The sequence below is a fragment of the Babylonia areolata genome, chromosome 15, assembly GCF_041734735.1.
Source record: "Babylonia areolata isolate BAREFJ2019XMU chromosome 15, ASM4173473v1, whole genome shotgun sequence".
NCBI classification, from domain to species: Eukaryota; Metazoa; Mollusca; class Gastropoda; order Neogastropoda; family Buccinidae; genus Babylonia; species Babylonia areolata.
In genome coordinates, this window is record NC_134890.1 from 32,536,848 (window position 1) to 32,549,008 (window position 12,161).

Below are 12,161 nucleotides of genomic sequence, written 5' to 3' on the forward strand. Positions count from 1 at the left end.
GTCGGACGTGAAGTCGCTAACCTGTGTTTCTCTGTGTGTGGGTGTGTTCTTGTGCACTGCATGTGTGTGTGTGTGTGAATGCGTGCGCACATGTGTGTGTGTGTATGTATGCGTGTGCGTGCGTTTGGGTGGGTCCTTGCAGACCTATGTTCCCCACAGAGATGACAAATACGGGCACAAGCTGTTGATCAGCCGTAAAAAACTGGGCTCCTCCCGCACTCGGGTAAGAACGGTTAGGGGATGATTGTTATGTAGCTGTTTACATCAATGACTGTGATTTGAATATATGAATGTCAACTGCATGTTTCCTGTTGTGTACTTTGTGTTTTCATTGTTATTTTTCATATGCTTAATCTTCCCACTTCTGCCATTGCTTACAGTCATTCTGCTGTGCTGGTTAGAGGCTGTTTGGGTCACTGTTTGCTGATGTGTTATGTCTGACTTTTAAGAGTCAGTGTGACTGGGTGGCTGAAAAGCTGTTTCATATATTCATTGGTGTATGATCGAAATGTTTATGAAAGATGTGATTCTTCAGTCTTTGTACAAATTTGATGATTTGTATCTCATTTTTGACTCACTTGTGTAAACAAAGTGAGTCTATGTTTTAACCCGGTGTTCGGTTGTCTGTGTGTGTGTGTGTGTGTCCGTGTGTCTGTGTGTCCGTGGTAAACTTTAACATTGACATTTTCTCTGCAAATACTTTGTCATTTGACACCAAATTTGTCATAAAAATAGGAAAAATTCAGTTCTTTTCAATCATCTTGTTTAAAACAATATTGCACCTCTGGGATGGGCACAAAAAAGTAAAAAATGAAGCCTAATTATATGCAAACTGCATTTACTGTTATATTTATATTTTTTGTATTCTCTAAACTTGGCACTTTGACCTCTTATTCTGACACAACAACAAGAGCAGTCATTATTATCATTTTTTGTTCAAACAGGAATTTATTTTGCTAAGCATGGAAGTTTTATTTATTTTGCAAACGTTTTGGTGCAGGTAGTAAAAAAGGGAAATTACTCTGTAATTAATGCTAGGGGAATTAATTTGCTTTAAACTGATCTTTCTCATCTTAAACATTACATTTTGAAATTATACTCAGTACATAAAAAGCTTGAATTTTTTTTTTTTTAAAGTGTATCACAAGTGAGTCTTGATGGCCTTGCCTCTCTTGTTCTTTTAGTGGTTAGTGTTGATTGTCAAGTGGCATTGTCTTGGTAGAAATGCAGAATGATGTGATATACTGTATCATCATTCATCTCTTGTGTTGTTGAATCCTTGGGTGTTTCAAAAAACTTATGACCAGTTAGAGCCAGACAGTAAATAAAAAGCCAAGGTTAAAAAGTCTAAACAGATTTAACAGGCATTTCATTATTCTTTTTATGGTTGTTGACCTCAGAGCATGCACGTCATTGAGTAGGGTGAAGGCAGTTGTCTAGATAGATAGATAGACAGATGGGTGAGTGGGAAAAAAATATTTCAAAAAGAAAAAGTCAGGATATGTTGCTATAGAGTTTGAAAGTTGTTAGTGCAACTAAAACAAGAATCCTGTAATCCCTGTCAGTGGTGGGTTTGAGAACACGAAACAAAAATAACACTTACTTCTGAAAACAGACTGCGGCTGCCTAAAAAGCATGGAAAAAGTCCTCTTTGGAAAAGAACTTAATGTCGAAGTTATAGCCCACAGTTGCAGAACATGAGGATGTTCTTATTTCAACTGTTATGTGTGATGATGGTGTTTATATTCTCTCTCTCTCTCTCTCTCTCTCTCTCTCTCTCTCTCTCTCTGTTATAGTTTGCATGTTTATATTTTTTTATGTTTTTCATCTTTTTAATATTTTAATATTTTATTCTGAAAATATGCACATACAAACAAGTCAGTCAATAACTTTTCAGAACATATACTTGCTATGTAGGGCTTTGTAAATAGTGTAATTGAGAACGCTGTGAGTTACTCTGTTGCATATGTATTGGAAACCTGTGAGTCAGTCTTTTGTGTGTATATATATGGAAAAGCTGTGACTGTAGTGTGAGTCAGTCTTTTGTGTGTATATATATGGAAAAGCTGTGACTGTAGTGTGAGTTAGTCTTTTGTGTATATACTGGAAAGCTGTGAGTTTCTCTTTTGTGTATATATTGGAAAGCTGTGAGTTTCTCTTTTGTGTATATATTGGAAAGCTGTGAGTTTCTCTTTTGTGTATATATTGGAAAGCTGTGAGTTAGTCTTTTGTGTATATATTGGAAAGCTGTGAGTTTCTCTTTTGTGTATATATTGGAAAGCTGTGAGTTAGTCTTTTGTGTATATATTGGAAAGCTGTGAGTTAGTCTTTTGTGTATATATTGGAAAGCTGTGAGTTAGTCTTTTGTGTGTATATTGGAAAGCTGTGAGTTTCTCTTTTGTGTGTATATTGGAAACCTGTGAGTTACGCTGTTGCGTGTATATTTGAACCCTTAGTCACTTTGCTTGGAAAATGCACAGTTTGGCGTAGTTTGGCGCAAAACATCTGTAGAGACTGGGGCTTCAAAGTGAGAGGGGCAGACACGACTGTCCTTTTGTGTCATGGATACAGCGCTGTTGTCTTTTTCATGTCAGCATGTTTAGTCTTTGTCAGCTGTTCGCATGTCTTGAGTCAGAGGTGTGTTGTGCAATTGTGGTTTTAGTTTCGCTTGTCTGTGTCGCGAGATGTCTGAAATTGACACTTCAGTTTTGGTCCTTGATCAGAAAGCATGTAATTGTAGAGCTGTCCGTCATTTCACTATGAGAGCAGTTTGTTTCTATCAGTTTGTTGTTGGTTTTTTCTCTTTGCAGTATTACACCTGAATTATCATTAATGATATGCAACAGAAAATCCTTGATTTTGTCCACCATTCAGGCATGAATTGTCATCAACGATATGCAACAGAAAATCCCCAAGTTGTCATTCAGTAAGGCACAAATTGTTAACAGTGAAATGCAACAGAAAATCTGTGATTTTGTGCACCAGTAAGGCACACTTGTGTATTTATAACTATAAGAAGTGTGGGTTAAGGTTCAGGAAAGACCTACTACTTACAGTCAGAAAGTTATGGTATAAGTTTAGCACTTCGTGTTATGAGAATGAATGGAAGTGTTAGATTTTTTCTGGTGACTAGCGTCTGTGGCTTCTCACCCTGTTACATCAGTGCATCTAATCATCTATTTGCACTTGCAAGATTTTACGCAGTATAAAAAAATGGTCCCTTATCAGTCGTACATCAGCCGGTTTTGTGCTATTTGGCATTATTGTGTTGGATAGTTTGCGTCTGGTAAAGAGTTCATTCCATCATCACTGGTCATCACGTCATTGCATTACATCACATGTTAAATGTTGCATGGTCTCCTATCTCGCATGCACGAAAAATCTAAAGCTTTGGACACTTGTCCAAGCTCAAGAATCATTAGCACATTTTGGAAATCTACAGAACAAATTGTCCATAAGTGGGTTTAAAAAAAAATTATTTATTTTCTCTTTTTCTAATAATTGTTTTCTGTATCCTCATTATAAGTACACTTTGATTAGAAAGAAAAATGAAACCAAAATCTACCAACAGTATGGATTAATATTTCTGTGTTTTACAGAACTGAAATAAATAAACTTATAGTGTGCTTGATTCCTTCTACAGGAATAATCTGACAATAGGTATGCTGTATTTTTTGAATATCTTTTTTTTTTTTTATCAGTGCCATTCTGTAGAGGTGGAAATAGACTTTTTGTTGCACAGAAATTATTATCTTCCTTCAAATGCCTGAACTGTTAAAAGCAATCAAAATGATCGGGAAAAAAGCCCAGGTTCATGATCTACATTCATTTTCCTTCACAAAAACATTTGCTTTCTTTCTATATCTCCCAGTCCCATATTTTTTGTACTAGATTTATCATAGCTGAATCCTCAGAATTCCCTGGCAAGGGGAGAGCACTTTTTTTTAAAAACAAAATTCTCTGGAACTGAACTGGTTAAAGGCCTGCCTGAAACACGACTTTCGGAAGAAAAAACTCATGGAGTGGTTGGTAGCAACGTTTGTGATTAACATCATACTGTTCTAAAGGTGTTGCTTTCTATGTTTTTTGGAGTGTTTGCTTTACCTACTATACTAATTTCTCTATTGTGTGCTTTTTGAAGGTGTGCTTTTGTACCACTTTCATTTTTGCTTTCTTTAAGTTGAAGGGCCCTCATTTTTTTTGTGTGTGTGAGGGTGTGTTTTTTTGTTTTTGTTTTTTTTCTTTCTTTCTTTCTTTTTTTTTTTGTGTGTGTGTGTTCATTTCATGTCAGTTTGACATCATTCTTTAAAAACCCAGGAGTAGAACTTACATGAACTGATTAAGTGAAGAAGGCTGTGGAGTGACATGTTGTGTTTGCCATGCGTTGTTGTTCAGTCGCGGGGACTGGGTGGAGGGGAGAAGCGACGGCACGGGCCCCTTAGCCTCGGGGAGAAAGGGAGAGCCCCCAAGATCAAGTTAAAGAACGTCCCGGGAGTGTCCATCACCACTACCTCTGTGCAGTCCATCCCTGCTCCTTCCCTGCCTGAGCCTGTGCCTCCGCAAGTGGCCAGTGTATGTATTGAGGACACAGGGCTTGGATTGTTACACACTTGATCACTGGTGCAGTCAGGCTATGCTGTTCCTTTTAGTGTTTCAAGGAACGTTTCAAAATTGAGTTGTTTTGTTTTTTGTTGTGTTTTTTTTTTTTACATAAATTGGTATATATGTAGCAGTAGCAGTACCACTTTATGTTTTTTCATATGTAATGTTAAAACGAGCATTCATGTGTGCAGGCATCTTTGCTTGCATGTATGTGTGCTCACATGTGTATGTGTGTGCTAAAGGTATGAAGAAAAAAAATCTTTGTCAATCACAGTCTGTTTTTATTAGCCCCAAAGAAACTTGCATTGAAAACCAAAGTTGGCCTTGCATTGCTGTCACTCTGTCAGCTTGTGTTGTCGATGTTTCCTTGCCATGTCCGTCTGATGTTGGTTATTGTTGTGCAGCAGTGCCAACTGTCCAGATTTTGTCATATCTTGTTATGACCTTTGCAGTTTGTTATTGTTGGCTATTTAGTTGTGCAGCAGGCCAACTGTCCAGATTTTGTCATATCTTGTTATGACCTTTGCGGTTTGTTATTGTTGGCTATTTAGTTGTGCAGCAGTGCCAACTGTCCAGATTTTGTCATATCTTGTTATGACCTTTGCGGTTTGTGTCAGTTTTACGCTGACATTGTTCAGAGGAATTCATTTTTAGGGTCACCCGTCTGCTTTCTTGTCGTAAGCCGCGGAGTATTTTCATAACACACGTACAGAGTGGTGGCTGGAGGCAGTGAGTCACTCTGCTTGTCTCATGATGAGGCTGAGACAGTGAGTCACTCTGCTTGTCTCAGATGATGAGGCTGAGACAGTGAGTCACTCTGCTTGTTTCATGATGAGGCTGAGACAGTGAGTCACTCTGCTTGTCTCATGATGAGGCTGAGGCAGTGAGTCACTCTGCTTGTCTCATGATGAGGCTGAGACAGTGAGTCACTCTGCTTGTCTCATGATGAGGCTGAGACAGTGAGTCACTCTGCTTGTCTCATGATGAGGCTGAGACAGTGAGTCACTCTGCTTGTCTCATGATGAGGCTGAGGCAGTGAGTCACTCTGCTTGTCTCATGATGAGGCTGAGGCAGTGAGTCACTCTGCTTGTCTCAGATGATGAGGCTGAGGCAGTGAGTCACTCTGCTTGTCTCAGATGATGAGGCTGAGCCAGTGAGTCACTCTGCTTGTCTCAGATGATGAGGCTGAGGCAGTGAGTCACTCTGCTTGTCTCAGATGATGAGGCTGAGCCAGTGAGTCACTCTGCTTGTCTCAGATGATGAGGCTGAGGCAGTGAGTCACTCTGCTTGTCTCAGATGATGAGGCTGAGCCAGTGAGTCACTCTGCTTGTCTCAGATGATGAGGCTGAGACAGTGAGTCACTCTGCTTGTCTCAGATGATGAGGCTGAGACAGTGAGTCACTCTGCTTGTCTCAGATGATGAGGCTGAGACAGTGAGTCACTCTGCTTGTCTCATGATGAGGCTGAGACAGTGAGTCACTCTGCTTGTCTCAGATGATGAGGCTGAGGCAGTGAGTCACTCTGCTTGTCTCAGATGATGAGGCTGAGGCAGTGAGTCACTCTGCTTGTCTCATGATGAGGCTGAGACAGTGAGTCACTCTGCTTGTCTCAGATGATGAGGCTGAGGCAGTGAGTCACTCTGCTTGTCTCAGATGATGAGGCTGAGACAGTGAGTCACTCTGCTTGTCTCATGATGAGGCTGAGACAGTGAGTCATTTGTCTCAGATGATGAGGCTGAGACAGTGAGTCACTCTGCTTGTCTCAGATGGTGAGGCTGAGACAGTGAGTCACTCTGCTTGTCTCAGATGATGAGGCTGAGGCAGTGAGTCACTCTGCTTGTCTCAGATGATGAGGCTGAGCCAGTGAGTCACTCTGCTTGTCTCAGATGATGAGGCTGAGGCAGTGAGTCACTCTGCTTGTCTCAGATGATGAGGCTGAGACAGTGAGTCACTCTGCTTGTCTCAGATGATGAGGCTGAGGCAGTGAGTCACTCTGCTTGTCTCATGATGAGGCTGAGACAGTGAGTCACTCTGCTTGTCTCAGATGATGAGGCTGAGACAGTGAGTCACTCTGCTTGTCTCAGATGATGAGGCTGAGACAGTGAGTCACTCTGCTTGTCTCAGATGATGAGGCTGAGACAGTGAGTCACTCTGCTTGTCTCAGATGATGAGGCTGAGACAGTGAGTCACTCTGCTTGTCTCAGATGATGAGGCTGAGGCAGTGAGTCACTCTGCTTGTCTCTATCAGCTGCCCAAAATGTGGACATTGCAGAACAGACCTTGTCTGTGAATCAGAAAAATCAGCTTCCCAAAATCATATAAGACTTAGCTGCAGGTAAACACATAGCATGCAGGTAAGCATGAGTGCCAGTGCGTTGAGTGTTCTTGAAAAAGATATGTTTTTAATTCCTTTAAAAAAAAAAAAAAAAAAAACCTCCTAAAAAGAGTTCAGATGAGCTGGCATATCAGGTTATTGTTGATGACAGTGGGCTTCTTCTTTCTGTTGTCCGTGAGATGAGTGGAAGAAGTGTTGGGGTGGGGCGGTTGTTGTATACTCTGCTGTCTGTGTTGCTTTTTGTTTCTCTGTCTGTTGGCACCTGTCACTTGGTGAGCCTGGTAACGTCATTGTATCAGTTGTGTTGGCAGCGGTAGGAGGTAGTAAAGCTGCTGGCTGGCTAGATGTGCTGAAAGTGGAACTCTTTTGCCCATTGTTGTGCCTAATGTGTGTGAGTGTGTATGTGTATGGGTTGTGTGTGTTTGTGTGTCCGCTTGGGCATGTATTTGTATTTCTTTTTATCACAACAGATTTCTCTGTGTGAAATTCGGGCTGCTCTCCCCAGGGAGAGCGCGTCGCTACACTACAGCGCCACCCATTTTTTTGTATTTTTTCCTGCGTGCAGTTTTATTTGTTTTTTTCTGTCGAAGTGGATTTTTCTACAGAATTTTGCCAGGAACAACCCTTTTGTTGCCGTGGGTTCTTTTACGTGCGCTAAGTGCATGCTGCACACGGGACCTCGGTTTATCGTCTCATCCGAATGACTAGCGTCCAGACCAGCACTCAAGGTCTAATGGAGGGGGAGAAAATATCGGCAGCTGAGCCGTGATTCGAACCAGCGCCCTCAGATTCTCTCGCTTCCTAGGCGGACGCGTTACCTCTAGGCCACCACTCCACTTGTATGTGACTGTGTGAAGACGTGTGTACACTTTGTACCTTTTTGTGTGAGACTGTGAGACAGATTGTATGTATATGCTAGAAGGACATTTTCTGCAAGATTTAGTTTTTCATTTGTCAAGAAGGCTTATTTTGGTGTTATTTTGATTTTGTAATGTAATGTAAACCCTTTTTTTCAGAAGCATATGCTTACAGAGAAATATGACCGCAATTTCTGTATTTGTGTGTGTGTGTGTGTGTTTGCAGGAAGGGGAGATTGTTCCTGCGTCAACAACCCCTCCACTAGAGGGCAGTACGTCTCCCTCCTCACCGCAGCAGGATGAGAAGAAAGATAAGGATGACGATGACGATGGTGATGATCATCCAGCCACTGTGATACTGGCCCAGTCCATCGACAAGTTTGTAATGGATCAGGTGAGCTGTGGGGGTGGGGATGAACGTTGAAGGTGTAGGTTAAAGTGAGCAGTTGGGACAAATGGGATCTGCGTTTTGCTGGTTTTTAATTTTTTTCCATCCTGTTGTTGACCATTCACATCATATCCACTTGAAGAGAGACGGTACACATGTGCTGTTTGATTTGATGGATTGTGTGTGTTGCATATCGGTGTCTTGCGTGGTATCATTTTGTTTTGATCATTTGCCTGGTTAGAATGTGATTGCTAGTGGACAGGTATGGAGTCCCAGTTTACTTTTGGTAGCATGTGTGATATGAATATTTTACAGTAATTGTGATGATTATTTTGAAGCATCATCATGACGTTCTGATGGTTATTGGTGTGATTTTAGATCAGTTACCTCCCCCTGGCCACTCCCCCTCTCCCTCACCATGCTGTTCTCCCCACCCACCTTGCCTCTCTCTTACCCCCCTTCTCCGACCCCACACACATCGTCACCTTCCTCCTTACGCCCCCTTTTTCTCTCCACCCACCTCACCACTCCCCCTCTCCCTCACCATGCTGTTCTCCCCACCCACCTTGCCTCTCTCTTACCCCCCTTCTACGACCCCACACACATCGTCACCTTCCTCCTTATCCCCCTTTTTCTCTCCACCCACCTCACCACTCCCCCTCTCCCTCACCATGCTGTTCTCCCCACCCACCTTGCCTCTCTCTTACCCCCCTTCTCCGACCCCACACACATCGTCACCTTCCTCATTACACCCCCTTTTTCTCTCCACCCACCTCACCACTCCCTTTCTGTTTCAGTTGAAAGGGACATCATTCACCTCCTTTTGTCAGATAATGTAAAGATAATTCGGTCACTTGCTAAATTTATCGCCCTTGCTTGGCACTTTCGTAGCAAGAATTGCTCTAACATGTAAAGGCATACACAACAAAAGTATTGCAATCTCGAAAGTTAAGAAATAATCACACTAAAGTTTTAACTATCATAGCGTTTAGGTTGGATGGTCGACTCAAAGAAGCCGACATTTGTATCGTTTCCAATATGCATGAAGAAAGTGCAAATTTACTGAATATGCGTAGGTTTACTTTTCTTTTTTCATACTTTTCTTTTCGGTTGAGCACGCCATGAGTTTGTCGAACGTGGGTGAAACCATTTTCGACAAAGTGTTTTTATCTTGTGATTTTCTTGGCAGGGTTGTTGATGCGACTTTGATTCATGTATTCATGCTGTTTTTGTTTTGTTAGTTTTCAGGTTGTAACAGTTATTCTGATGTGTCCCATGCCAATAGGACTGTAATGTCAATGGCATTAAAACATTTTCAGTTTCAGTTCAGTTTCAGTTTCACCACTCCCTTTCCCCTTACCCCCTCCTCTTCTCCCTGACCCACTACTCCTCCTTGGGATGGCTATCCATGTAGACCCCATCACAGGAGGTTGGTGTCACCATTAACCGTTTGACTGTCTTGCACAGAATTCACGTGCGTAGTGATGTCACTGATGACATCATCTGACTCCCATGCACAGAATTCACGTGCGTAGTGATGTCACTGATGACATCATCTGACTGCCATGCACAGAACACGTGCGTAGTGATGTCACTGATGACATCATCTGACTCCCATGCACAGAATTCACGTGCGTAGTGATGTCACTGATGACATCATCTGACTGCCATGCACAGAATTCATGTGCATAGTGATGTCACTGATGACATCATCTGACTGCCATGCACAGAACACGTGCGTAGTGATGTCACTGATGACATCATCTGACTGCCATGCACAGAATTCACGTGCGTAGTGATGTCACTGATGACATCATCTGACTGCCATGCACAGAACACGTGCGTAGTGATGTCACTGATGACATCATCTGACTGCCATGCACAGAATTCATGTGCGTAGTGATGTCACTGATGACATAATCTGACTGCCATGCACAGAATTCATGTGCGTAGTGATGTCACTGATGACATCATCTGACTGCCATGCACAGAATTCACGTGCATAGTGATGTCACTGATGACATCATCTGACTGCCATGCACAGAATTCATGTGCGTAGTGATGTCACTGATGACATCATCTGACTGCCATGCACAGAATTCACGTGCATAGTGATGTCACTGATGACATCATCTGACTGCCATGCACAGAATTCACGTGCATAGTGATGTCACTGATGACATCATCTGACTGCCGTGCACAGAATTCACCTGCTTAGTGATGTCACTGATGACATCATCTGACTGCCATGCACAGAATTCACGTGCGTAGTGATGTCACTGATGACATCATCTGACTGCCATGCACAGAATTCACGTGCATAATGATGTCACTGATGACATCATCTGACTGCCGTGCACAGAATTCACCTGCTTAGTGATGTCACTGATGACATCATCTGACTGCCATGCACAGAATTCACGTGCATAGTGATGTCACTGATGGCATCATCAAAGAAGGGAAACAAATTGTGGAAGGCTGAAAATTGTACACATTTGATGTTGAGTGGTAATATCTCCAGACCGTTTTGGTTTTTGGCTGATTGTTGTGGATATTGATTTGTGACTTAAAACACCACTTTATACTGTTGTTGTTTGTGTGTTGTTGTTTTTTTTTTATCCTGACAGTCGAGGGGTTAAAGCTGAATTTAACTAACGGTGGTGTTATTGTGCGGTGCAGGATGTGTGCAAGAGTTGTGGCAGCTTTGGACTGGGGGACGAGAGCAAGATGATTGTGTGTACACAGTGTGGTCAGTGCTACCACCCCTACTGTGTCACTGTCAAGGTATGTGGTGCTTTGAATGTGACTGTGAGAGAATCTGTGGGTTTTTTTGTGTGTGTGCGTGTGTGTGTTTGTGTGTGTGTGTGAATGTTTGCGTTTATATGTCTGTGTATTTTATGTCAGTGTGTATGTGTGTGCGCGAAGTGTGGTCGGTGTTTCCACCCCTTCTGCATCACTGTCATGGTATGTGGTGCTTTGAGTGTGACTGAGTTTGTGGTGTGTGTGCGTGTGTGTGTGTGTGTGAATGTTTGCGTTTATATGTCTGTGTATTTTATGTCAGTGTGTATGTGTGTGCGCGAAGTGTGGTCGGTGTTTCCACCCCTTCTGCATCACTGTCATGGTATGTGGTGCTTTGAGTGTGACTGTGAGTTTGTGGTGTGTGTGTGTGTGTGTGTGTGTGCATGTCTGTGTATTTTGTTTTTGTGTGTATGTGTTTGCTCGCAATGTGGTTGGTGTTTCCACTCTTGCTGTGTCACTGTCATAGTATGTGGTGCTTTGCGTGTGACTGAGTGTATGTTTGTGTGTGCGTGTGTGTATAAGTGCATTTGTATGTCTGTATTTTGTTTTTATATGTATGTGTAGGCGGTGTGGTTGGTGTTCAAAGTATGAGGTGCTCTGTGTATGTGTGTGTTTTACGTTTTCTTGTGCGCGTGCATGTGTGTCTGTGTGTGTGTGCAAGATGATTGTGTGCATTCTGTGAAGATTCGGCAGTCCAGTTTTTATCTAGAAAGCGTGTGTTGCCTCGTTATGGGCTTTGTCATATTGTTTGATGGTCACTGTGTTTGATGTGTTGGCTGGTCACCTGAAACAATTAATTGGTGTGAACAGGTGACGAAGGTGATCCTGAAGAAGGGGTGGCGCTGTCTGGACTGCACGGTGTGTGAGGGGTGTGGGGGGCCTGATGACGAGGGACGCCTGTTGCTGTGTGACGACTGTGACATCTCCTACCACACGTATTGCCTCCAGCCTCCCCTCACCCACGTCCCTAAAGGCAACTGGAAGTGTAAATGGTCAGTGTTGGTGTCAGTGTGTATGTGTGTGAGTGAATATGTGTGTGTCTGTGTGTGTGTGTGAAAGTGAGTGAGTGTGTTTGTGTGTGTGTGTGAAATTGAGTATGTGTTTTGTGTGTGTGTGTGAAAGTGAGAGTGTGTGTGTGTGTGTATGTGTGAGTCTGTGTGAGTGTGTGTGCTTTTCTTGGT

The 12,161-nt window shown here is 42.5% G+C and overlaps 1 protein-coding gene across 1 annotated transcript in view; it reads left to right on the forward strand.

Annotated features, from left to right (window-relative positions):
• LOC143290332 (uncharacterized) overlaps window positions 1-12,161 on the forward strand; it is a 158,286-nt gene that overhangs the window by 33,117 nt on the left and 113,008 nt on the right. The window contains exons 18-22 of the mRNA XM_076599685.1: window positions 143-223; window positions 4,396-4,572; window positions 8,020-8,187; window positions 10,861-10,965; window positions 11,791-11,972. Of these exons, the coding sequence (XP_076455800.1) occupies window positions 143-223; window positions 4,396-4,572; window positions 8,020-8,187; window positions 10,861-10,965; window positions 11,791-11,972 (713 nt within the window). The remainder of the gene's footprint in view (window positions 1-142; window positions 224-4,395; window positions 4,573-8,019; window positions 8,188-10,860; window positions 10,966-11,790; window positions 11,973-12,161) is intronic.